Below are 26,495 nucleotides of genomic sequence, written 5' to 3'. Positions count from 1 at the left end.
ATGATGTTCTATAATGTATTTACTGACGTTCACTTAGTACACATGTAATTTTTTCTAATATATTTTAGGACGTTTGAAAAGTATCCATGTGATGTTCTTTCAATTTTTTTTCTATTACATATTTTTATTTTTTTTCTTATGCTTTGATCTAGATATTATTATTTTTATTTATATTATGTATTTTTTTATGTATATTATAATACCAATTTTATGAATCTAAAACTAGAATATGATTCTTCTATACAGAGAATATTTTTCTTACAAAGACAGAACTGGCCCTGTTCGGCTTGCTGAATCTTGGCTAAAAAACATTGTTCTGACTGAATTGTTGTGAGAGAAAAACACTCTTCCGGCTGAAAAAACAAGCCGAACAAACCAAATATGGGGTAAGTCGAACGGCACCATTCTCTGAACCTATAACATCGTCTCTGCTAAATAAAAGAAAATATTCTATTTTTATGAAATTAATGTTCGTTAATAAAAATTTATCTAAATATATCTAGGTGGGGTCTTGTTTGGAAGCCTTTATTATAAGAAACATAACGATACAATCAGAATTTAATTTGGATACTATTTTTAGTCTGTACGACATGCAAATCAATGGAATAGAAAAATAATCTACGGTCCCTCGCTTCCTACGCGCCTACCCGCGCAGCGCGCATTGCAGCTTGGCCGGCGCGCGCTGGGAACCAGTCAATTGGGCGGAACCAGTCAATTGGCGGGGAAAGGTGCCGGACCAATGATACCGTCCCATTGGGCGGACACTACACCGCCCGCCCGCACCTGATCACTAGCCGCCTACGTAAGCAACGACGTCACGCGTTCACCCTCCCTTCACTTCTTCTAGTTCTAGCACCGCCAGCGCCAGCGCCAGCGTCATCTCTGATCTCCCTTCTCCTCTCCCGCTCGTGTATAAGTAGCAGCCTGCAGCAGGTAGAAGGTGCACATCCACCCATTTCTAGCTGCCGAGCTCTTGGTCTCGCGCGCACTCAAGGAAGGAGAGCCAGAGCTAGTCGTAGCACTCGCGAGAGCAGAGAGGAAGCCATGGCTACGTCGGCGGTGAAGGTGTACGGGTGGGCTATCTCGCCGTTCGTGTCGCGGGCTCTGCTGGCCCTGGAGGAGGCCGGCGTCGACTACGAGCTCGTCCCCATGAGCCGCCAGGCCGGCGACCACCACCGCCCGGAGCACCTCGCCAGGAACGTACGTGCCTTGCTCCCTCGATCCACCATGAATTTGTTTGTTGGTTTCACTTTCGCACCGCCCATCGGCCCCGACTGACGCGCGCTCCTGTGCTTAATTGCTGCAGCCTTTCGGGAAGGTGCCGGTGCTCGAGGACGGCGACCTCACGCTCTTCGGTAAGTTCATCATCATCCATCGGGCGTGTCGTAGATTTATTATGAAAATATATTTCATGATTAATCGAGTAATATTCACATAATAATATTAATTTTTATATATATTTAGTCGAATTTAAGATTATTTAACTCCTCTTCTAGGATTATTTAAATCTTTGAGATGTGAGGTGTACATTTTTAGACGGATGGAGTAATTCACGGTTTTATCCTAAGTCAACCTTTTCAACTTTAAGTAAGTTTATAAAAAAATATGCCAACATTTGCAACGTCCGCTTGGAACATCCTCTTGCAACGTCCACTTGGAAGCATCTGAAACGCTTGAAACATGCATATGAAACACCCGCAACATCGGCTTGGAACACCCTCTTGCAACATCTGCTTGAAATACTAGTAACGTCCAGATAAAACACTTGCAACATCCGCTTTAAAACACCTTTGAAACACCTCAACGCTTGAAACATGCACTTATTGTTGTTGAAACATGATAGGATTACTATTGAAACATAGGGTGCGTAGGTACACACCTTAGCACGCCAATATTTCTGATGCATGGTCACATTAGTTTTATTGTTTTTTTTCATCAACATTTTAATAATACACTTATTTTTGGACCTATAGGAGCAGATTTAAATTTAAAGTGAAATACAATTTAGAATGGAGGGGAGGTAGTATTTTGCTTTGATTCTACGAGTTCTAAGCGTGTGATATGTATATTTTTTCTTTCAGAATCTCGTGCGATCGCGAGACATGTCCTCCGCAAGCACAAGCCAGAGCTGCTAGGCACCGGCAGCCTGGAGCAGGCGGCCATGGTGGACGTGTGGCTTGAGGTGGAGGCCCACCAGCTGAGCCCGTTGGTGATCGCCATCGCGTTAGAGTGCATCTTCACGCCGTTCCTTGGCCGCGAACGCAACCAGGCCGTCGTCGACGAGAATGTAGAGAAGCTCAAGAAGGTGCTCGAGGTGTACGAGGCACGACTGAGCAAGTCCAAGTACCTCGCCGGCGATTTCCTTAGCCTCGCCGACCTCAGCCACTTCACCATCACGCACTACTTCATGGCCACCGAGTATGCCGCTCTAGTCGAGGCGCTCCCGCACGTCAGCGCCTGGTGGGAGGGCCTCGCCGCACGCCCGGCGGCCAAGAAGGTGGCGGAGTTCATGCCGGTTGGTACGGCCTGGGCATCCAAGAAACATGAGTGATGTTGAAGCAGAGTGATGTGTGTTGTGCTCAATTACTCTCTCATGTGTAGTACACGGTGCCTCTATAGTTTGTTTTTTTATACTCACTTTTTTCTGCTTTCTCCTCATGAATAATAGATCTTTGGAAATTTAATGTATTTCATCATATTTAGCAAAAAAAAAAATATTCTTTTGGGTTTTAAATCGCTGTGTAGCAGATATCTTCATCGAATTTGGCAGATGGACGCTACTACACACGGTCAAAGAGATCGTTTTCGCGACAGCCCCAAGCAACTCTAAAAGTCACCTGCCTTTATTTATATATCTAAAAATAAGATGTCGCCTGCCAACTACGTCTAGAAATTAATTTGTAGGGGTAGTTGGAGACCTGACTTATTAATAGAACTTGATTTAAAAAAAACAAAAAACAATATTATTGCTCCAGCGCCCAAGGGCAGTGACACATACCAATGCAGTGGCTGTTTATTCATTTTAAATTATAATAAAACTCTATGCCTAGAAATTTGATAGCGGTTACTTCACATAAGTGTGTACATCAATAACTAGCTAGAGTACAATTTAACTGTAACATTATGATACATCAATACTGATAGTTTAAATGTAGCAAATTTTTATAAAACAGTACTACTGTGCATATTATTCTTTAATAGAAGAAATTTAACATCTTAAGTGTCGTGGTGCGGACCTGAAACGATTGTTAATAAAAACCATTGAAATAACTAGAGTACTCTAGTCTAGGACCTAGAATCTAAAAATATAAATGAAAAACTCAAATAAAAATGCACGAGCATTAGAGTTTGAACTTTACAATTGGATGAAAAACTACAACAATTAATAAGATCTGAAAGCCAAATCGGACCCATGATGTCATAAATTGGAGGCGATGAAAGCTGATACAACTAAAAATACATATTAGAGACCAGTAGAGTTGAAAGCACGCAAATACATCTAGAGTACTGATGAAGTTATGACAACTAGATAGAGATTATATATTTTCAAAATAGGCATTGTAGTAGGAAATGAATAGAGAGACTAAAGATTTAAATTTTGATTATTTTAACATACTAAAATTAATACTTACTATGTAACATAACATTCTAGATTGCATTTGACCTGGCCAACTGATAACGATACGTTGACCGTACCAACCTCAGCCATCACTCTCACTGGCAGATAGGCTGCAGTCACTCATTAGAAATTGTTTCTGAAATAATATTTTTAATATGATTAATTATAGATCTGGGCTGTTGGTTATTGAAGGACGGCTACTCAGGTGTGGACATGCTGACGTGGCAGCCGACCACCATTGATGGGCCCTAGCCGACTGGACCGTTGTTGCCGATGGAGGTTCGATATGCCTGTCAGTAGGCCGCTGGCCTATCGGCGTTGCCGATAGAAATATCGGCCCATTTGCCGACAAACGTCTTTTTAAGGGGGTGTTTGGTTTCCCTATTAAAATTTAGTCCCTGTCACATTAGATGTTTTACACTAATTTAAAGTATTAAACATAGATTAATTATAAAATTAATTGCACAGATTGAGACTAATTTAGAAGACGAATCTATTAAGCCTAATTAGGCTCATGTTTAGTCTTTCTGATTAGTATCTAAATATCCGATGTGACATCTACTAAATTTTAGTCCCTAGATCCAAACTTTAGTTATGACAAATCGTACGGAAAATTTCTTTTGTATATTGACTAATAATGTTGTATGTATTACATCTTTTTTATGCGTATTGCTCTTGATGCTCTTGACAATATGCTCATCATTATGCCAGGCATTGTGTTGTCTTCTAGTGGAACATTTGGCCACACCTGATAAAAGATATAAAAGATACCAAATCAGGTTTGTATCACACCGAGACGGAGAAGAGAGGAGAGCATAGAGAGAGAGAAAAACAATAGACTATAAACTTACAACAAGCTAACACATGCTCTAAAAATCTCTATGAGAGAACGACGGGGTTAGATATTTCAATTGAAAACAATTATATGAATGAACTATTAGAGAATGTCTAGTAACAAGAGAGAGAACGTTGTTATATTATTAATATAAAGCATTGGTATAAAGTAACTACTACAATAATGAAAAAATGTGTCTAGATATTGCCAACTATTTTGTTAGCAAATACTACTAAATAATGATCCCGTTCACTTCGTTGAAAAAATAAGTCAAAATATTGTTCCAGCTGATATCGTCCCTGCTGGTCTTGTCTGATTGATTTATAGATACCCGCTGGCCAGCCGCTGCGGCCTGGCCTCGCTTACAAATAGCGAGCGAGCGGCAGAGGCGGCGTCTTGGCAAGCTATCACGCAACGCATCGGTTGACTCCACAGTTCACACGCCGGATCCCCAATTCCCACGAGAGCCAGAGACACATCAGGATTCAGGAAGAGAGATCGAGCAGCAGAGCAGACATGGCGGTGAAGGTGTACGGGTGGGCGATCTCGCCGTTCGTGTCGCGGGTGCTGCTGTGCCTGGAGGAGGCCGGCGTCGACTACGAGCTCGTCCCCATGAGCAGGGAGGCCGGCGACCGCCGCCGCCCCGACTACCTCGCCAGGAACGTGCGTGTACCGCTACAACTCTGCCGTGCGCCTCCCGTTCCGTGCAAGCACGGCCGGCCGGCGTGCCCCTGACCAAGGTTTTCATTATCGGAAATAAAAATTTATCGGAGGTCATGGATAAATAGGATAAGCAAGATATATCGAAAATATCGGACCAAATTCAAAAAAATTCAAATTGTTTTGAAAAAATTCCATAAAATTTGACTTGAAACTATTCCTAAGCTATTAAACATCACTTGTTCACAGATAAAAACAAGAATAAAATATTATAGTGTGGAATTGTTGCACGGCTGAATTTGGGTTGTCTGTGTAGAAGCAGGAAAGAAGAGAAAAATTTGACCGATGTAAAATTTTATCGGACCTTGTGGATAGAAAGGAAATTTCAAAAATTTCCATGAATTTCGGCCGATAAAAAAAAACCTTGGCCCCGACCCCGAGCTTTGATTGCTGGATTACTGATGGTCTCCCCTGCTGTGCTGGTCTGATTGCAGCCGTTCGAGGAGGTGCCGGTGCTGGAGGACGGAGACCTCACCCTCTTTGGTACGCCCGCCAACCAACCAATAATTCACTCCATTTCATGTCCTCGCTTATCGCCTAAATCTCAGTCATGAGTGTCATTTTCATATGGGGAAATTGGCTGGCGGACACCCACAGTGGTGGTCATTTGCTGGCGGACATCCAAAGTGGAGCGGTGCAATATCCGGCCGGGTGCTATTAACAAGATACATTAGTGCTCCAACGGCACTAAGATATGGGACATGTGGTCCCAATATCTTTTCTTCTTTCCGTGGTCTAAAAGGAGCCTTCTCAACATCTAAGGATCTCACTACCATCGGGGTTTTTGTGGGATATGACTTGTTCATATTGAATTTCTCCAAAACTTTCTGGACATAGGCAACTTGGTATACAAATATACAAGAACATAAATGCTAAGTTGTAAACCCAAGCAGAATTTGATTTGACCCAAATCTTTCATTTCAAACTCCGTCTTTAAATGATGACGTGCTTCATTAATATTGGATTCGTTGCCAATGATATTGAGATCATCAACGTACACCGATATGATACAAAATCCTATTGATGATTTTTTAATGAAGACACACAGGCAGTCATCATTCTTTGTGTATCCCTTCAACTTAAGGAATTCACTTAACCGATTATACCACATTCGGCCTGATTGTTTTAAACCATATAATGACTTCTGCAACTTGACGCAATACATATTGCGATTTGCCTTGGATTCGGTATATTGATTCCATCAGGAACTTTCATGTATATATTCTAATCCAATGACCTATACAAATATGCGGTCACTACGTCCATCAACTGCATATATAGACGATTTTGTACTGCCAGCGATATTAAGTATCAGAACGTTATTCCGCTCATTACCGGAGAGTAAGTTTCGTTGAAATCAACGCCAGGTCTTTGCGTAAAACCTTGTGCCACAAGCCTTGCTTTATATATCACCACTTCATTGTTTCCGTTCCTTTTACGGACAAAAACCCATTTGTATCCCACAGGGAAGATACCAGGGGGTGTTGGCATTACGGCCGAAAACACTTCCCTTTTATAAAGCGAGGCAATCTCTGTTTCAATTGCTACCTTCCACTTATCCCAGTCCGAGCGCTTCTTGCACTCGGTCATAGACTTAGGATCTGAATTAGTTTGAAGGATATTTGCAATTTGTTTAGAGAAATAAATGTCGACTATTATGGACTTACAATTATAAGACTCTCCAGTTTCTATGAAATTTATAACGATTTCGTCTACCCTTAAAGATTCATCATGACTTCCCAAAACGATGGATCTAGGGTCTTCCGATGTTCCGGTCTTAGTGTTTATACGCATAACTGAGCTAGATTGCGGATCACTTCTATCCATAGGACATTGTATGTCCTCTAGGTGTCTTTCAACCAAAGGTTGAGTTGCATTTCCGGTCTTCTTTTGCTTGCCAGCAAACCCATCTTGCCGCTTCGAAGTGCTTCTCCCCCTCTTTTTGCTAATTTGGGGGTGAGTGGTTTTATTAGTTACCTCCACTCTTTTAGGCACATTCCTTGCAGGATGGAGAGACTTTGTAACACCTTTATAATCAGAGAAAGCGTCTGGCAGATTGTTTACAATATTTTTCAAATCAATAATTCTTTGAACTTGTAGTTCAGTTTCTGTAGTACGTGGATCAGAAAATGAAATGCCTTCTGCATTCCACTCAATTTCCTAGCATTTCTTTTGGTACAATTCTCCCCCTAATGCCGGGAAATAATCCTCATTAAAAATACAATCAGCGAACCAGGCTGTAAATAGATCCCCTGTTAGAGGTTCTAAGTACTTAATGATCGACGGAGATGAATATCCCACATAGATCCCCAGTTTCCTATGAGGACCCATCGATGTCCGCTAAGGTGGTGAGATGGGTACGTATACTGCACACCCAAACTTACGCAAATGGGAAATACTGAAAGGATTCCCACGTACTAACTGCAAAGGGGATGTTTCATGATATGCAGTTGGTCGTAGTTGGATCAGGTCGGCAGCGTGCAGAACTGCATGACCCCAACACGACGTAGGCAATTTGTAATTCATCAACAAAGGTCTTGCAATGAGCTTGATTCTTTTAATCAACGATTCAGCCAAACCATTTTAAGTATGTACATATGGAACAAAATGCTGAACCTAAATTTCCAATGCCATGCAATAATCATTAAAAGCACGGGATGAGAATTCAGTAGCATTGTCCATTCGGATAGATTGAATCCGATGTTCAGGATAATGTGCCTTCGACTTAATAGGTTGAGCCATTATTTTGGCAAAAGCATGGTTGCATGTCGATAAAAGAGACACGCGAGACCATCTAGTAGATGCGTCTATCAATACCATGAAGTACCTGAACGGCCCCGACAATGATTGGATCAGACCACAAATATCTCCTTGAATTCTTTCAAGGAATTTGAGTGGTTCAGCTCAAATTTTAAGATATGATGGTCTTAAAATTAATTTTCTAGTTGCACAAGTAGTGCAACAAAAATCTTTATTTTGGGGAAATTTTGCATTTTCCATATCATGACCAATGGAATTGCCGATAATTTTCTTCATCATGCCTATTCTAGGGTGCCCAAGTCAATCATGCCAGTTTCAGAATGTATCGACATCTTGGAAAATTATCTTATAAGCAACATGTTCTATGGGCTTTATGTATGTAAAGTACAATCCAGTTTGGAGTGAAGAAATCTTTTCACGGATTTGTTTGCCATATCCAGCAAGTTTGGTAAAGAGAAGAAATTCCTCTTTATTATCCATATGTGTTTCCACATGGAAACCATTCTTACGGACGTCTCTAAAACTTAGAAGGGTACGAGTCGAGTCAGGATACAATAAGGCATCCTCGATCGTAATTTGCGTACCATAGGGATAGTAATAGTGTCTCTGCCTGAGCCAACTATGAACGCATCACGACCAGCGATGGTCATAATATTTCCTTCTCTTTTCTTAAGAGTCTAGAAATATTTCATCTCTCTAAGTATAGAGTTTATGGTACATGAGTCCACAAGGCATAATTCTTCCTCCTTTGGATTGAGATCAACAGACATCTATTTGTAAAATGAATGAAATTAAAATACTCAAATGTAATATATAGAGTTATACATACAATATATTGAATATCAAGTACAAGAGTATGATATTACAATATCAATGAGTTGGTACAACTTAACAACAATATAAAGAAGTTTATACAACTCTCAAGCACACTAAATAATACAACCCAAAAACAACTATATGTTTGTATGACTTAAACTATTACAACATTTATCAAGTGAGATATCAAATGTTGGACCGAGATTACTCCAAATCTCCAAACATGTCTCTAGAACCAAAGTCTAGGAGCATGTTGTCCGTTGATGGAAGGTTCTCTTCAATGTTAAGAGAATTGTTGTTCACTTGTTCTTTTGGGGCCTGATTGGAACAACCCTCTTTTGGGATAGCCTCAGATGCAAGATTGATGTGTGCGTCATATCTTGTGTCTCCTGCTGGCTGTACCTCCTTTAAGGACTTTTGGTACAAAGCAACTAGATGCTTAGGTGCACAACAATTCTTGGCAAAATGCAAAAAATCTCCACATCTATGACACTTATTGTCATTTTTGGATTTCGCATTGTCCTTCTTTCTCTTGTTTGAATTAGGCCTTTGTCTCATGTTGTGTTTGCGTTTACTAGTTTTATTCTTTGGAAAAGATCCATTGAACTTATTCCTAGTATTTTTCTGTACGTTGTGAACGTTAGGCAAAGACGCCGAACCAACAAGGCGCTTATGATGATTCTTTAGAAGAAGTTCATCATGTTTTTCTGCTTGAGTCAATGTATGAATAAGCTAGGAATAAAGCTAGTAATTATGAGCCCTGTATTGCTGTTACAATACTCTATCAGACGGAAGCATAGTAGAGAGTGTTTTCTCTATCTTGTCTGCATTCGTTGGCTCTTTCTCACAAAACTTCAACTTAGAACAAATCCTATGAACAACGTGATTATAGTCTACCACATATTTGAAATATTGGAGACATAAATTATTCCATTCATGATTGGCCTTAGGCCAAATAAGTTCCTTTTGCTGTTCATATCGCTCTTTAAGAGCAACCCATAATTCGCGAGGATTTTCAATCATAATGTATTCAGATTTAAGGTTCTTATGAATATAAAACCGTAGCAAAGCCAAAGCAGTATAGGTATGCTTATCTTGTAGGACAACCTTGGTTTGGGGTTCCTGAATTGTAGCCAAAAGACTACGAGATGCAAGCATTATCTTGATATCAGAAGCCCATGTAGGGTAATTGATACCATTTAATGTGAGTTCCTCGAACTCCTTAGTGGCCATGATCCTACGTGGACAATCATGGATTAATTAATTTACCATATGGTAAATTAAAATCAAGATGGTAATGTTGTAATACTAAATGCAATATTTTTAAAGTTTATATCTTATCATAGTTTTGGAGTGTTGTAGGTAATCACAAAATTGTGTAGACCATACAACAAATCATCATAAATTTTTGATATACACAAGACAGATAGTCTCTAAGTCAAAGACAAATAGTAGATCTTTGTGGTAGGCAAATATATTGCTGCCTAAGCACGGTCTCTGGGCAGGATAATTCACAAGTGAATTAAACGCAGTCATTGCTTAGGTCTCTACCATCTTGTGTAATAGCAAAATAATATGATGAAAATGGTAATCATAGCGTGGATGTAGACCATTTATAACAATTCAAAACCATTATTTTAGGTAAAAACACAGTGTAGGTAATCATCAAGTTTTAGAGAAACATGATGTAGACCTCTTAGTAATGGGTGATTTGATCATTGCTATGGCACGATCTCTAGGCAGGATAATTCACAAGTAATTAAACACAGCCAATGCCATAGACTCCATTACCTTGTGTTAATTAACCAAAATAATCAAGATATATATTGCACTTTTAAACCTCCAGTAATTAAAGTTTTCTAATTCTGTGGATAACTTTGTTAAATTGCATCTAAGTCACTAGCTAATTTAACACGTATGTGGTGCAAAAAGGGGTTTGGGGCACCAACATACCCAATTCTATTATAAAATTACAAATGCAATATATATGTTGGTGCAAAACAGGGGGTTTGGGTGCACCAATATATTCCAATTTAATAATCAAAGTCACAAGTGTAATATGTATGTGGTGCAAAATTGGGTTTGGGTGCACCAACATACTCCAAAATTTAATAGAATCACAGATTGCATTGTAATATAATAAAACCAAACCATATATATATATATATACAATGACAATGTACAACAGGTACAGAACAACATCAAACAATACAAATAACTAATTTTCTTGCAGAAAATGAAATTAGCTAAACCATATGCTAATTAATTGTACTACTGCTGAAAGAAAAATAACTAAGAAATAAAAACTACTAGACACAAAAACAAGGCAAATTCGGCCCAGGCGAGCAAGCAGGCAGCCCAGTAGCCAGGCCAGGCGCGCGGCCCAGCCAAGTAGCCAGGCGGCCAAGGGCGCGTCCTAGCCCGGCGCTCCAGGGCGGCGCGCGCGGGCCACAACCTGGGCCTAGGCCACCGATTCGGTCCAGCCGGCTGCCCCCTGTCGCGGGCTTATAAGAGGCCGGTGGTTAGGGTTTGCAAACCCTAACCGCCCATCCCTAACCGCCGCCGCCGCCGTCGCTCGCCACTGCTAGTGCTCCAGTTGCCATCGTCGAGCCTCCAGATGTGGGTTGCCACCGTCATGTGCCTCTTCTCCCTCCCCCTCCTCTCATTGCGGGTTCGGGCCAAGGCCCTTACTCTGGCCATGGAGGTTGGCTGGCAGGGCAAAACCTACCCATCCTTGGCGAGCTCCAGCCACAGGGGCCGTCACTACGAGCCTGGAATGGTGGATCCGCCCCCATTGGCCCTTCCAAGGTCGCTTAGAGGTGGGGAGCCGCCCCCTCCTCGTCCGAGGAGGGGATGAACCCGACGCCAACGGTGTGTTGAAAGCTCTAGTTTGGTTTTGGTTAATTGATGAAACCCTAAGTGCTAACCTAGTTTATCAAAGTGATCATGAGATAGGTAGCACTATTCCAAGTGATGAAGTAATGACGAAGATCATGACAATGGTGATGGCATGGTTATGATCAAAGGCTTGAACTTGGAAAAGAAGAAAGAGAAAAATAAAAGGCTCAAGGCAAAGGTATAAAATGTAAGAGCCATTTTGTTTTAGTGATTATGACACTTAGTGAGTGTGATCACATTTAGAATAGATAGCCGTACTATTAAGAGGAGTGAAACTCGTATCGAAATGCGGTTATCAAAGTGCCACTAGATGCTCTAATTCATTGCATATGCATTTAGGATCTAGTGGAGTACTAACACCCTTGAAAATATTTGTGAAAATATGCTAACACATGTGCACAAGGTGATACACTTGGTGGTTGGCATATTCGAGCAAGGGTGAAGGAGATAGAGATGATAGAGAGTCAGTCTTGTTGTTTTACAACTGACCGAACGTTGGTCTCAGGGGGACCGGCGCGTCCAGTCAAGCATGGCAGTAATGACCTGGCGTCGGTCATGTGACCGGACGCTGGGCCTCTGACTGACCGGACGCTAGAAGGATGCATCTGGTCAGAGCTGACGTAGCTACACAGATGTCAGGGTAACTGACCGGACACTGGATGTGTCCGGTCAAGGTTGACCGGACGCGTCCGGTCAAGTTTTGTCGTCTTTGGGAGCTTACTGGAAATGACCGGACTCTGTGTGTTCGGCGTCCGGTCACTTATGACAGAGCGTTCGGTCATGTCATGACTGTTGAGATCAGACGACTCCTGTTGAACACAGGATGACACGTGGCCGCCATCGGGCGACCGGACGCTGAGCCCTGTGTTCGGTCAGTAGGACCAGAGCGTCCGGTCACCCCGATCAGTGCCCAGTGAAGGGGTACAACGACTCTATTTCATGGGGGCTTCTATTTAAGCCCCATGGCCCACTCTAGCTCACTCTCTTGCACATTTTCATTGACATAGCAACCTTGTGAACTTAGCCAAAGCACTTCCACTCATCTCCATCATTGATCCATCATCTTTGTGAGATTGGGAGAGAATCCAAGTGCATTGCTTGAGTGATTGCATCTAGAGGCACTTGGTATTCATGTTGCGCTGTGGATTTTGCTTGTTACTCTTGGTGGTTGCCACCACCTAGATGGCTTGGTGCAGCGGTGGAGGATCGGCACGAGTTGGTGATTGTTCGTGGCCTCTCTGGTGATTGTGAGGGGAGTTGTACCTTCCCCGACGGAGTGCCGAAAGGTAACTCTAGTAAATTGCTTGTGTCATTGAGTTACCTCACTTGTGGGTAGGTTCTTGCGGTATCCAATCGTGTGAATGAGGTTTGTGCAACACCTCTTAGCCGCTGAACCACCAAGTGTTGGTCGACACAACGGGGACGTAGCGTGTTGGCAAGCACGTGAACCTCGGGAGAAAATCGGTTGTCTCTTATCATTTGCATTTTCCTGGTGATTGGCGTAATCTTCATCTTGTGATTGGTTCATTCCTCTACACGGTGGTATAATCACCCTACTCACTCATTTATATTCTTGTAAACTTGTTGTAGCAAGCTCTTTAGTGTAATTAGAATTGAGAGCTTGCTTTGTTGTTTTAAGTTTATCTAGTGGAGCTCTGTAGAGTAGCAAGTTTGAGAGCTCTTAGTGAGTAGTAACATTGCAAGTTGTGTGCCTAGTAATCATTGCAACTAGAATTGTTGGATAGGTGGCTTGTAACCCTTATAGAGCTAGAGCAAGTTTGTATTTCGCTATTTGTCATACTAATCAAATTGCTCTAGTTGATTTGTAGATTTTTAAATAGGCTATTCACCACCCCTCTCTAGCCATATTAGGACCTTTCAAGTGGTATTAGAGCCATGGTCACTGTTTGATTGAAGGCTTAACAACCTCAGTGTCAAATTATGGCTCAAGTTGTGTTCAACCATGTGGGGGGCAAACCACCGTTCTTTGATGGCATATGCTATGATTATTGGAGGAGAAAGATGAGAATGTATCTTGGTTCAATCAATGATCAAGTATGGGAAGTGACCAAGAATGACTATGCTATCATCGATCCCGATGATCCCACCAACCAAGACAAGATTAACAAGCAATGCAATACAATGGCTCTCAACACCATATACAATGCCATTGATTCTAAGGTGTTTGAGCAAATCAAGGATTATGAAAGAGAAAATGAGGTGTGGAAAAGATTGGAAGAAACATATGAGGGCACACCAGCGATGAAGAGTGCCAAATTGTATTTCCTCAAGGACAAGTTGACAAGTTTCAAGATGAAGGATGATAAGAGCATTCCAGAGATGTTCCATCGTTTGCAAGTAATTGTCAATGATTTGAAGGCATTGGGGGAGAAGATCAAGGATGATGATGTCTCTCATCGGTTCTTGATGTGCCTACCTCTAAGATTTGAGAAGTTGAGATTGCTCATCATAAGAGGAGGATTGAAGGAGATCACCCCAACCAAGTACTAGGTGATGTCATGACCCAAGAAACATACCGTGTGGAAAGAGAGGGGGATGACAAGGATGACAAGAAGGAAGAAGAAGACAAGAAGAAGAAGAGTATAGCATTCAAGGCTAGCTCATCGTCATCCAAGAACAAGGGCAAGTCCAAGAAAGAATCAAGTGATGATGATGATTTTAGTGACATTGATGATGAAGCCATGGCTCTATTTGTGCGCAAGATGGGAAAATTCATGAAGAAGGGCTATGGTGCAAAAAAGAGAAGAGATCACACCAAGAATAAAGAGTATGTGAGAAGATGCTACAATTGCAAGAGCCCCAATCACATTGTAGCAAATTGTCCTTACAATAGTAACAATGATGAGGATGAGAAGAAGAAGCTCAAAAAGGACAAGAAAGAAAAGGAGAAGAGAATGACATTCCAAAAGAAGAAGAAAGGTGGAGGCTATGTAGTCACTTGGGATAGTGACGATTCTTCAGATGGTGATAGCTCTAGTGATGATGACAAGAAATCTATCAAGAGAGCACTAGCAAGCATCGCCATCAACAAGAAGCTTTCCATCTTCGACACTCCATCAACATGCCTCATGGCAAAGCCTACCAAGGTAAAATATGATGAGAGTGATGATGATAAATGTGAAAGTGACTCTTGTAGGAATGAAAATGATGATGATGATGAGGATGAGGAGTACACCAAGGAGGAGCTCTTGGACATGTGTGAGCAAGTGCACGCTTGCAATGAGATGAAGAGAAAGGAGTGCAAAGAATTGCACAAGAAAGTAAAATTTCTTGAGCAATCCTTTGATGAGCTCAATGCCACTCATGAGAGGCTAATGGAAGCCCATGAGAAGCTTGGCAAAGCTCACTCTAAGCTTGAAAAGGCTCACTCCTCTCTCATTGAGCAAGTCAAAGTGGAGGAAGCCAAGAAGGAGCAAGTGATCATATCATGTGATGTGGGACTAACATGTGATCTTATTGATGAATATATTTTTGTTGCTCCCACTAACACCTCTTGTAGCACTACCACTTCTACTTCACCTTTGAGTGATGGAATCACTTGTGATGCCTCACTAAAATTGGAAAATGACACCCTCAAGAAGGAGGTGAATAAGCTCACTCGTGCCTTAGGTAATGCCTATGGTGGAGATGCCCGCTTGCTAAAGTGCTTGGGTAGCCTAAGGTTCTCTCTCAACAAAGAGAGATTAAGCTATATCCCCAAGAAAGGCAAGGCGGCCTTTGTCACTCCCAAAGTTAGCTTTATGAAGGGCAATGGTCGATTTTGCAATAGATGCAAGCAAGTTGGGCATATGGAGCAAAATTGCAAGACTAACAAGAACAAGCTACCTAATGTATCCTCAATTAAATTTGATTCTTGTTACATGCTTTATAAGGGTGCCAATGGTGTGAATGCCAAGTTCATTGGTACACCAATTGTAGGCCCAAAGAAGAAAGCCATTTGGGTACCAAAGATCTTGGTAACTAACCTACAAGGACCCAAGCAAGTTTGGGTACCTAAAAAGAATTGATCTTCTTTTGTAGGTCAATTATAAAGCCGGAGGAAGGCATTGGGTGCTTGATAGTGGGTGCACACAACACATGACTGGTGATCCAAGAATGTTCAATTCAATCAATGAAAACAAGTGCAATGGGTTTGATAGTATCACATTTGGTGACAATGGAAAAGGCAAGGTCAAAGGGCTTGGTAAGATTGCAATATCCAATGATTTGAGCATTTCCAATGTGCTACTAGTAGAGAGCTTGAACTTCAACCTTTTGTCGGTAGCTCAATTATGTGATCTTGGTTTCAAGTGCATATTTGGTATGGATGATGTAGAGATCATAAGTGTAGATGGCTTGAACTTGATATTCAAAGGATTTAGATATGAGAATCTATACTTAGTTGATTTCAATGCTAGAGAAGCTCAATTGACAACATGTTTGATCACTAAGTCTAGCATGGGTTGGTTATGGCATAGAAGGCTTGGTCATATTGGAATGAAACAATTAAACAAGTTAATCAAGCATGACTTAGTTAGAGGCTTGAAAGATGTCACTTTTGAGAAAGATAAGCTATGTAGTGCATGTCAAGCCAGAAAGCAAGTTGGTAACACACATCCAAAGAAGAGTATGATGAGCACATCTAAGGCATTTGAGTTGATACACATGGACTTGTTTGGACCAACAACATACACTAGCATTGGTGGAAACAAATATGGATTTATGATTGTGGATGATTTCACTAAATATACATGGGTTTTCTTTCTTGTTGACAAGAGTGATGTGTTTGCAACATTCAAATCTTTTGTCAAGGGTATTCACAATGAATTTGAAACAACCATAAAGAAAGTTAGAAGTGACAATGGTAGTGAATTCAAGAATACTAGAATTGATGAGTTATGTGATGAATTTGGAATTAGACATCAATTCTCGGCCAAGTATACTCCTCAATCAAATGGGTTAGTTGAAAGAAAGGCTAGAACCTTAATTGATATGGCAAGATCAATGTTGAGTGAGTATAATGTGAGTCATTCTTTTTTAGCCGAAGCAATCAACACGGCTTGCTACTATAGCAACCGACTCTATTGTCACCCCATGATGGAGAAGACACCTCATGAGCTATTGAATAGAAGAAAGCCAAACATAGCATACTTTCGGGTATTTGGTTGTAAATGCTACATATTGAAGAAAGGCACTAGATTGAGCAAGTTTGAAAAGAAATGTGATGAAGGTTTCTTGTTTGGTTACTCCACTACTAGCAAGGCTTATAGAGTTTAGAATTTGGCTAGTGGTACTCTTAAGGAGGTTCATGATGTGGAGTTTGATGAAACAAATGGTTCCCAAGAGGAAGATGAGAATCTAGATGATGTGAAAGGCACTCAATTGGTCAAGGCAATGAAAAACATGGACATTGGTGAGTTAAGGCCTAGAGAGGTGATTGATATTGAAGATGACAAGAATCAAGTGCTCTCTAACTCAAATGTGCAAGCTAGTGGTTCTAATGATCAAATCCAAGCAAGCACTAGTGATGGCAATGTACAAGATCAACAAGTGGCTAGTTCATCATCTCAACCAAGTGATCAATCAAATGCTAGCAATCAAGTGCAAGTGCTTCAACCAACCAATGTTGCAAGAGATCATCCATTGGACACCATCATTGGTGATATTTCAAGAGGTGTTCAAACAAGATCAAGATTGGCTTCATTTTGTGAGCATTTCTCATTTGTGTTATCCATTGAACCTAAGAAGATAGATGAAGCTTTGAGGGATGTTGATTGGGTCAATGCTATGCATAAAGAGCTAAACAACTTCACAAGAAACCAAGTATGAGAGTTAGTTGAGAGGCCTAAGGATCATAATGTGATTGGAACCAAGTGGGTCTTTTGGAACAAGCAAGATCAAGATAGGATAGTAATAAGGAACAAAGCAAGATTAGTGGCTCAAGGTTACACTCAAGTTGAAGGTCTTGACTTTGGAGAAACATATGCCTCGGTTGCAATATTGGAAGCAATTAGGATCTTGTTAGCCTATGCTTGTGCCCACAATATCAAGTTGTACCAAATGGATGTGAAGAGTGCATTTCTCAATGGGTACATCAATGAGCTTGTGTATGTTGAGCAACCTCCCAGTTTTGAAGATGAAAAGAAACCCAACCATGTTTACAAATTAAGAAAGGCTTTGTATGAATTGAAACAAGCACCAAGAGCATGGTATGAGAGATTGAGGGATTTCCTACTCTCTAAGGGATTCAAGATGGGAAAGGTTGACACCACTCTCTTCACCAAGAAGCAAATGAAGAATGGCAAATCTATGTTGATGATATCATATTTGGGTCAACAAATCAAGATTTTTGTGAGGAGTTTGGCAAGATGATGGCAAGTGAGTTTGAGATGTCCATGATTGGAGAACTTAGTTACTTCCTTGGTCTTCAAATCAAGCAAATGAAGAATGGCACATTTGTGAGTCAAGGCAAGTATATCAAGGACATGCTCAAAAAGTTTGGAATGGATGATAGTAAAGCTATTAGTACACCAATGGGGACAAGTGGAAGCTTGGATAGTGATGCTAGTGGTAACATGGTGGATCAAAAGATGTATTGGTCTATGATTGGAAGCCTACTCTATGTGACCACATCAAGGCCAGATGTGATGTTTAGTGTATGCATGTGTGCTAGATTTTAAGCCTCGCCAAGAGAAAGTCATTTGAAGGCAACTAAAAGGATATTGAGGTACTTGAAGCATACACAACATGTTGGATTATGGTATCCCAAAGGAGCATGATTTGAGTTGATTGGATATTCAGACTCCGATTATGCGGGATGCAAAATTGAGAGAAAGAGTACATCGGGCACATGTCAACTATTGGGAAGATCACTTGTATCTTGGTCATCAAAGAAGCAAAATAGTGTAGCACTTTCAACCGCCAAAGCAGAGTGTATTTCGGCCGGTAGTTGTTGTGCTCAATTACTTTGGATGAAGACTACTTTGAGTGATTTTGGAATTAGGATCAAGCAAGTGCCATTGCTATGTGACAACGAGAGTGCCATCAAACTCACAAACAACCTGGTTCAACACTCAAGAACAAAGCATATAGATGTCCATCATCACTTCATAAGAGATCACCAACAAAAAGGGGACATTTGCATAGAGAGTGTGGGCACCAAAGATCAACTTGCCGACATATTCACCAAGCCACTTGATGAGAAGAGGTTTTGCAAGCTAAGGAATAAATTGAACATACTTGACTTCACCAATATGTGTTGATGCAACCCCATTATATGACATGTCTCTCCTTCGAGCAATACAAGGTATAAATTGATTGGTATGACATTCATCCTTGCTAAGGACATAATTAGTGCATCTAGACATATTTCACATTTGAATAGGCTCATTCATGAAAATCAAATGAATTTGATGCTTGTATGGTATCACTATTGCTTGTATGCTTGAAATGATCTAGTGGTAACATATGACATGTTTGTGGGCGTGTAAACCTAGTGTTTGATCTATAAAATGAGCTATAAGTGTTTAACTCAACATGGTACAAGATAACCCTTATTTGGAGGTGTGAAGAAGCTTGTCCTTGGATCAAACCAAGTTAAATATCTTTTGCAAGTAATCTAGATTGAACAAAATTGAAAAATAATCCCCATTTCACATGGTTTCACCACAACCTATCTATAATTTGAACCTATCTATACTTTAAGCCTTTGTGATCATTGATGACAAAGGGGGAGAGAAACAAAGATAAGTGATAGGGGAAGAAATAGTGTAGAGAGATAAATAAGATATGACAAAGGAAGGGGATCAATTAAGATTAATTTAAAATCTTGAGCACACAAGTAGGGGGAGCAAGCTCATGAACTTATATGTGCATTTGAATGTGCATTTCATATGTTTGCTTGCATGGCACAAGTTTTAAATTTCAAATATCCATGCTTGTGTGGTGTATGCTAGTTGTAGGTTTGAATGATAAAATGGAAAACTAGCATGCATAGGATATCTAATGATTTCATTTCCAAGTATTTACAAGTGGTATCTAGCTATCAAGTGGCATCTAGCTAAAGTAACTAGACTTATGTTTATCATATAGAAACTAGACCCTTACTTGTAATATTGTTCTCATGGGGTATTCTAGTTTTTATGTATGTCTAGTTACTAATGGTGCTAAGAATGATATAATGGTGCACTCTGATTGGAATCATGCTTCAAAGGTCCATCTCTTATACCTTAGCATCATTTGGTAGAAATTGTCTCCTATATTTCCTATCTAAGCATATGTGCAAAGCTACAATCCAAACTCTTAGCACATATGTAGGGGGAGCAATTGCTACCATATGGAGTTCATGAAACTTGTCCATATCCTTTACACATGATAAATATGCTTGGGCAAGCAACATGAATTCAATTGAATCTTATTTCATATCTTTGTATAAGGGTTGTCATCAATTACCAAAAAGGGGGAGATTAAAAGCTCTAGTTTGGTTTTGGTTAATTGATGAAACCCTAAGTGCTAACCTAGTTTATCAAAGTGATCATGAGATAGGTAGCACTATTCCAAGTGATGAAGCAATGACGAAGATCATGACAATGGTGATGACATGGTTATGATCAAAGGCTTGAAGTTGGAAAAGAAGAAAGAGAAAAACAAAAGGCTCAAGGCAAAGGTATAAAATGTAGGAGCCATTTTGTTTTAGTGATCAAGACACTTAGTGAGTGTGATCACATTTAGGATAGATAGCCGTACTATTAAGAGAAGTGAAACTTGTATTGAAATGCGGTTATCAAAGTGCCACTAGATGATCTAATTCATTGCATATGCATTTAGGATCTAGTGGAGTACTAACACCCTTGAAAATATTTGTGAAAATATGCTAACACATGTGCACAAGGTGATACACTTGGTGGTTGGCACATTCGAGCAAGGGTGAAGGAGATAGAGATGATAGAGAGTCAGTCTTGCTGTTTTACAACTGACTGGACGCTGGTCTCAGGGGGATCGGCGTGTCCGGTCAAGCATGGCAGTAATGACCTGGCATCGGTCATGTGACCGAACGCTAGGCCTCTGACTGACCGGACGCTGGAAGGATGTGTCTGGTTAGAGCTGACGTAGCTGCATAGATGTCAGGGTAACTGACCGGACGCTAGATGTGTCCGGTCAAGGTCGACCGGACGCGTCCGGTCAAGTTTTGCCGTCTTTGGGAGCTTACTGGAAATGACCGGACTCTGTGTGTTCGGCGTTCGGTCACTTATGACAGAGCATCCGGTCATGTCATGACCATTGAGATCAGACGACTCCTATTGAACACATGATGACACGTGGCCGCCATCGGGTGACCGGACGCTGAGCCCTGCGTCCAGTCCATAGGACCGAAGCGTCCGGTCACCCCGATCAGTGCCCAGTGAAGGGGTACAACGGCTCTATTTCATGGGAGCTTCTATTTAAGCCCCATGACCGGCTCTAGCTCACTCTCTTGCACATTTTCATTGACATAGCAACCTTGTGAACTTAGCCAAATCACTCCCACTCATCTCCATCATTGATCCATCATCTTTGTGAGATTGGGAGAGAATCCAAGTGCATTGCTTGAGTGATTGCATCTAGAGGCACTTGGTATTCGTGTTGCGCTGCGGATTTCGCTTGTTACTCTTGGTGGTTGCCACCACCTAGATAGCTTGGTGCAGCGGTGGAGGATCGGCATGAGTTGGTGATTGTTCGTGGCCGTCTCCGGTGATTGTGAGGGGAGTTGTACCTTCCCCGGCAGAGTGCCGAAAGGTAACTCTAGTAAATTACTCGTGTAATTGAGTTACCTCACTTGTGGGTAGGTTCTTGCGGTGTCCAATCATGTGAACGAGGTTTGTACAACAGCTCTTAGCCACCGAACCACCAAGTGTTGGTCGACACAATAGGGACGTAGCGTATTGGCAAGCACGTGAACCTCGGGAGAAAATCGATTGTCTCTTGTCATTTGCATTCTCCCGGTGATTGGCGTAATCTTCATCTTGTGATTGGTTCATTCCTCTACATGGCGGTATAATCACCCTACTCACTCATTTATATTCTTGTAAACTAGTTGTGGCAAGCTCTTTAGTGTAATTAGAATTGAGAGCTTGCTTTGTTGTTTTAAGTTCATCTAGTGGAGCTCTTTAGAGTAGCAAGTTTGAGAGCTCTTAGTGAGTAGTAACATTGCAAGTTGTGTGCCTAGTAATCATTGCAACTAGAATTGTTGGATAGGTGGCTTGCAACCCTTATAGAGCTAGAGCAAGTTTGCATTTCGCTATTTGTCATACTAATCAAATTACTCTAGTTGATTTGTAGATTTTTAAATAGGCTATTCACCCCCCCTCTAGCCATATTAGGACCTGTCACGTGTCTGCGTGGGAGGACGTTCCGGCGTAGGCTCTGGTGGCGGTTGGCCGCCATGTTAGCGTAGGAGCACGGGCCAGACGATGGAGGTGGCGGTGGAAGCGTGACGTCGAGGTCGTAGGCAAAGCCGGGCGGTCAAGCCTCCACGCCGGTGCTGCAATTGGGGAGCGGAGGGGCGCCACGGCGCGCGGCCATGGAGCCATCGCCTCCGTTCCAAGGCAGTGCGAGCGCGGTCGACGACAGCGGTGGTGGCGGCGGCAGCAGCGTCACCGGCGGCCTCGGCAGCGTCGATGGCATCGGTGGTGTCCTCGGCGGCACCTCCACGCGCCTGACGAACATGGCTGGGCCATGCATTGAGCAGACGCCGGGGGCGAACTGTAGCGGGGATGAAGGGCGCGGCGACAAACGGTGGCCACTACTCCCTCCGGTGCGGACTTCATGGAAGCGGCGAGGAGGGATGCGGTGGTCGGAGAAGTTCCGGAGGGCACAACGGGCGGCGCCTTGTAGCATGAAGTGGCGAAGGCCTCCGGCGTGGTTGCCGCGGGCGATGGCGGTCTCCACGGCGTCGGTGATGGAATCGACCATCGCATTCATGGAAGGTATCGTCATCTTCTACCTTAAGATGCAGCGACGCCGGTGATTCCTTCTCCGATGAACTCTCTCCTTTCCCTTCTCCTATTCGCGTCAATGGTGGGCGAGCGCGTCTGATAACATGTTAGATGAAAAGTGGTCGGTGCAAATGACCGATGTGTATTCTCATTGATGAACAGTAATATTTATATACAACAGGCAGTAGCCTTGTCAGTGACTCAGATGAAAAGATGTCTAACTATTGTGTCTATAGGGAACCATCTGCTAATGACGGGATTAACAATTTGATCACTTAATTAATTAATCTCAACACACCTGATCCAGACTGACGGTTAAGTTTGATCAAATTTATAGAAATAATTCATCAATATTTATGACACCATGAAATATATTTTACTGTATAACCTATTTGGTGTTATAGATGTTGAGATTATGTCGATATTCGAAACATGTATTTTAAATTGTGCCTGATAAAAATGTTTTAATTCATTGTTAAATTATAGAGAGCTAAGCCTTAACCAACACTTACTGACCGGTGGTACAAGAGGAATAAGCAAAAGAAAGCTATATGAGTATAAGTGAGGCATTACATAAATATGACATCTTTAAAATTCCACGGTCTAATTCTCATTAGCTTAAACATTAACAAATAATAACACAACGTGGTCTTGTGAGACTAGAGCTAAGTGTGAGCTAAAGTGAAAAAGATTTACATGTTCTATATGGATATAGTTGCCCAAACGGGTCGCACGGCACGGCACTAGCACGGGCCCGGCCAGGCACGGCCCGGCCAGGCACGACACTACGCGGCACGGTAGACTAGCCGTGCCATGCCTATTAGTGCCGCTGTGTCGATATGCCAGCCCAGGCCAGACACTATCAGGTCTTAGCCGTGCCGTGTCGTGTCACTGGGCACGGCAGCCCAGCAGTGCTCGTGCCGGCACTGGCCCTATAAGTGATCAACACTTCAAACTGATCAGAATCACAAAGTCTGAATATTCAGAATCACAAACTGATCAGAATCACAAACGGATCAGAATCAAAGAGTCACACAAACTGATCAGAATCACAAACTGATCAGAATCAAAGAACTTATCAAAGAGTCTAAGTCACACAAAGTTACATGTTCAAAGAACTTATCAAAGACTCAAAGTCACATAATCACACAAACACAGCAGAGAACTCAAGCGTCTCGTCGTTGGATCCAGCCATTGCCACTCGTCGGCGCCCCGGTCCCTCAACGGCTTCAGACAAAACAGAGCAAGGGGTAGTACAGATTGAGGGTTAGGGTTAGGGTTAGGGTTATGGACTTACCTTCAAAGCCGGAGCACCAGAGTCGCCCCCGAGGTCGACGAGGCACGGATCCGGCGAGCACAGACGACGAGGGACGGATCTAGCGAGGAAACCGACGGATCCAGAGAGGAAACCGATGGATCCGGCGAGGTCGACGATGGATCCGGCGAGGACGAAGCGAGATCAAGGGTTAGGGTTAGGGATTGTGCCAGTGCCGGCCAGCGATGGCTCCAGAGGCCACCGGAGAGCGAGAAGAAGAGAGGAAGTCGGAGGCGAGAGACGAGAGCGAGTCGCCAACGCGGCAACGCTGACTCGCCGAGAGAGGAGAGCGAGGCGAGAGAGGAGTGGGCAAGACAGCGCTGCGGGGGAGAGCCGAGAGCGAGGCGAGAGAGACTGAGAGCAAATGAATTAGGGCAACGGAGACTGAGAGCGAGGCGAGAGCGCTGCGGTTTTATACCCCCGATTCCAACGGCCGGATCCAACGGTCGGATGGGAGCGACGCCGGGGATCCAACGGCCACCTGCGGCCGAGCCGTGCCGCTGCTGGGCCGGCCCATATAGCGTGCCGTGCCCAGACCGGCACTACGGGCCAGAATGGCGGCCCAGGCACGGCACTAAGGCCGGGCCGTGCCAGGCACCGGCACGAAGGCCATCGGGCCAGGCCGTTCCTAGGCCGTGCTGATTCGTGTCGTGCTTGGGCCGGCCCGTAGTGCCCAGGCCAAATGGCCAACTATATATATGGAGTCAAGTGGCACAAAACATTTGATATGTGGTTTTCTTAAATCCTGATTCTTTCCTGTGGTGTAAACTGTAATTCAAAATAAAAGAATGTCCAGCACCACAAATTTCTATTTAACACATTTCCTTACTCAGAATCCCGGGCGATCGCGAGGCACGTGCTCCGCAAGTACAAGCCAGAGCGCCTGGGGTCCGGCAGCCTGGAGCAATCGGCGCTGGTGGACATGTGGGTGGATGTGGAGGCCCACCAGCTGCAACCGCCGGCGGGCGCCATCGCCGTCGAGTGCGTCATCGCGCCCGCCTTGTTTGGCCGCGAACGCAACCAGGCCGTCGTCGACGAGAACATGGAGAAGCTGATGAAGGTGCTCGAGGTGTACGAGGCGCAGCTGGTGCAGAGCAGGTACCTCGCCGGCGATGTGTTGACCCTCGCCGACCTCACCCACTTCACCATCATGCACTACTTCATGGCCACCGAGTATGCAGGGTCGAGGTGCTCCCACATATCAGTGCCTGGTGGAAGGGTCTCGCTGCCCGGCCGGCGGCAAAGAAGGTGGCGGAGTTCATGCCGCTCGGCGCCGGGGCACCCAAGAAACAGGAGTGAGAAAGCAAGTGATGCGTGTTGCGTGTTGCGTGTTTAAACAACTTTCCCTACCTGTGGCACCTCTCTGTACTTTGTGTTATTTTTATATTTGTTCACTTTTTTGCTGCAGCTTTGATCCACATGAATAACGGGGGTTTGTAAATTTAATGTATTTCATCACATTTGGCAATAAGATTACATCACACATTTCAGATTGACCTGTAGCTGCTAGCAAATTTCATTGAATTTGGCATTGGATATTACCTATAATGCTCACTGAAATTTAGCTTATGCTGATTCGTTATGAAAGAAAAATATTATTGGTTCGCTGAAAAGTACTGCTGAAGTAGTTGAAGCGAACAGAGCAGCACATGTTTCTAAGAGAGCGTGGTTGCCGCCCCTGTTGTAATGTCATCCACAACACGTACTACATTCTAGTGTTTGCGCTAGCAGTTTGCAGATGGTAGCCTTGACAGTACTATCGCTCTACAAATGTGTTAGAAGTTGCAAGTATATTCTAAAGCAAATTTTGGTAGTTGGGACACTTTTTGAGAATATATACACTTGTGATTACGGAAACTGATGTTGCGTTTTCTTACGGTGGAATCTGACTGTTCAGATTGTCTTTTTGACTGTCTAATTTTTTTTTAACTGTCGACGGTTCAGATTGTTGTGTGCACATACGTTTATAAGGGCTAAGTATACATGTATATTATATGCGTGTCTGCATTTGTATTGTGATTCTTAAAAAAATGACTTTATATATATATATATATATATATATATATATATATATATATATATATATATATATATATATATATATATATATATATATATATGTGTGTGTGTGTGTGTGTGGAGAGAGAGTATATTCAGTAGCCAGCTACAAAATAAGTTATTCCGTAGCCGCATCCATTTATGATAATTTTATATACTAATTTACGATAATGTCAATACATATTTACGATAGTTGGGTTATTATAACACATGGAGATATTTACCATAACATTATAGTAAACCACCTAGTATGGAGTTACTATAATCTCGTAAATTAACATAGTAATTATCGTAACTCAAAGTGGCTATAGAATAAGTTATTTTGTAGCCAGCTACAGGATAGTAGTTCTATATATAAAGAGCAGTGCCAGTATCCTTGCTCACAGCTCAGTGCATCTATGCTAGCAGTGTCACAGGCCTGCAGTGCACATTCGTTTGGGCCATTAGAAAAGCTTTTTCATCGTATAGTTGAAATTGTACTAATATTAACCGTATCACGAG

The 26,495-nt window shown here is 42.4% G+C and overlaps 1 protein-coding gene and 1 pseudogene across 1 annotated transcript; both read left to right on the top strand.

Moving 5' to 3' along the window:
• The first annotated feature begins 867 nt into the window (after window positions 1-867).
• LOC136512175 (glutathione S-transferase 4-like) lies at window positions 868-2,688 on the top strand. Its single transcript, XM_066506155.1, has 3 exons — window positions 868-1,200; window positions 1,307-1,355; window positions 2,082-2,688. The coding sequence occupies exons 1-3, from the start codon at window positions 1,045-1,047 to the stop codon at window positions 2,549-2,551; spliced, it is 675 nt and encodes a 224-aa protein (XP_066362252.1). The 5' UTR covers window positions 868-1,044; the 3' UTR covers window positions 2,552-2,688.
• Window positions 2,689-4,605: 1,917 nt separating this feature from the next.
• On the top strand, window positions 4,606-25,235 carry LOC136514245 (glutathione S-transferase 4-like; annotated as a pseudogene).
• The last annotated feature ends 1,260 nt before the right edge of the window (window positions 25,236-26,495 follow it).

Source organism: Miscanthus floridulus, chromosome 16, assembly GCF_019320115.1.
Source record: "Miscanthus floridulus cultivar M001 chromosome 16, ASM1932011v1, whole genome shotgun sequence".
NCBI classification, from domain to species: Eukaryota; Viridiplantae; Streptophyta; class Magnoliopsida; order Poales; family Poaceae; genus Miscanthus; species Miscanthus floridulus.
Note: the sequence above shows the minus strand (reverse complement) of the source record. Positions and strands in the feature narration are given on the sequence as shown.

Coding starts and splice junctions, on each gene's coding strand:
- LOC136512175 (XM_066506155.1), top strand. CDS start 1,045: ATGGCTACGTCGGCGGTGAAGGTGTACGGGTGGGCTATCTCGCCGTTC. Junction 1,201..1,306: donor CGGAGCACCTCGCCAGGAAC/GTACGTGCCTTG, acceptor TAATTGCTGCAG/CCTTTCGGGAAGGTGCCGGT. Junction 1,356..2,081: donor CGGCGACCTCACGCTCTTCG/GTAAGTTCATCA, acceptor TTTTTCTTTCAG/AATCTCGTGCGATCGCGAGA.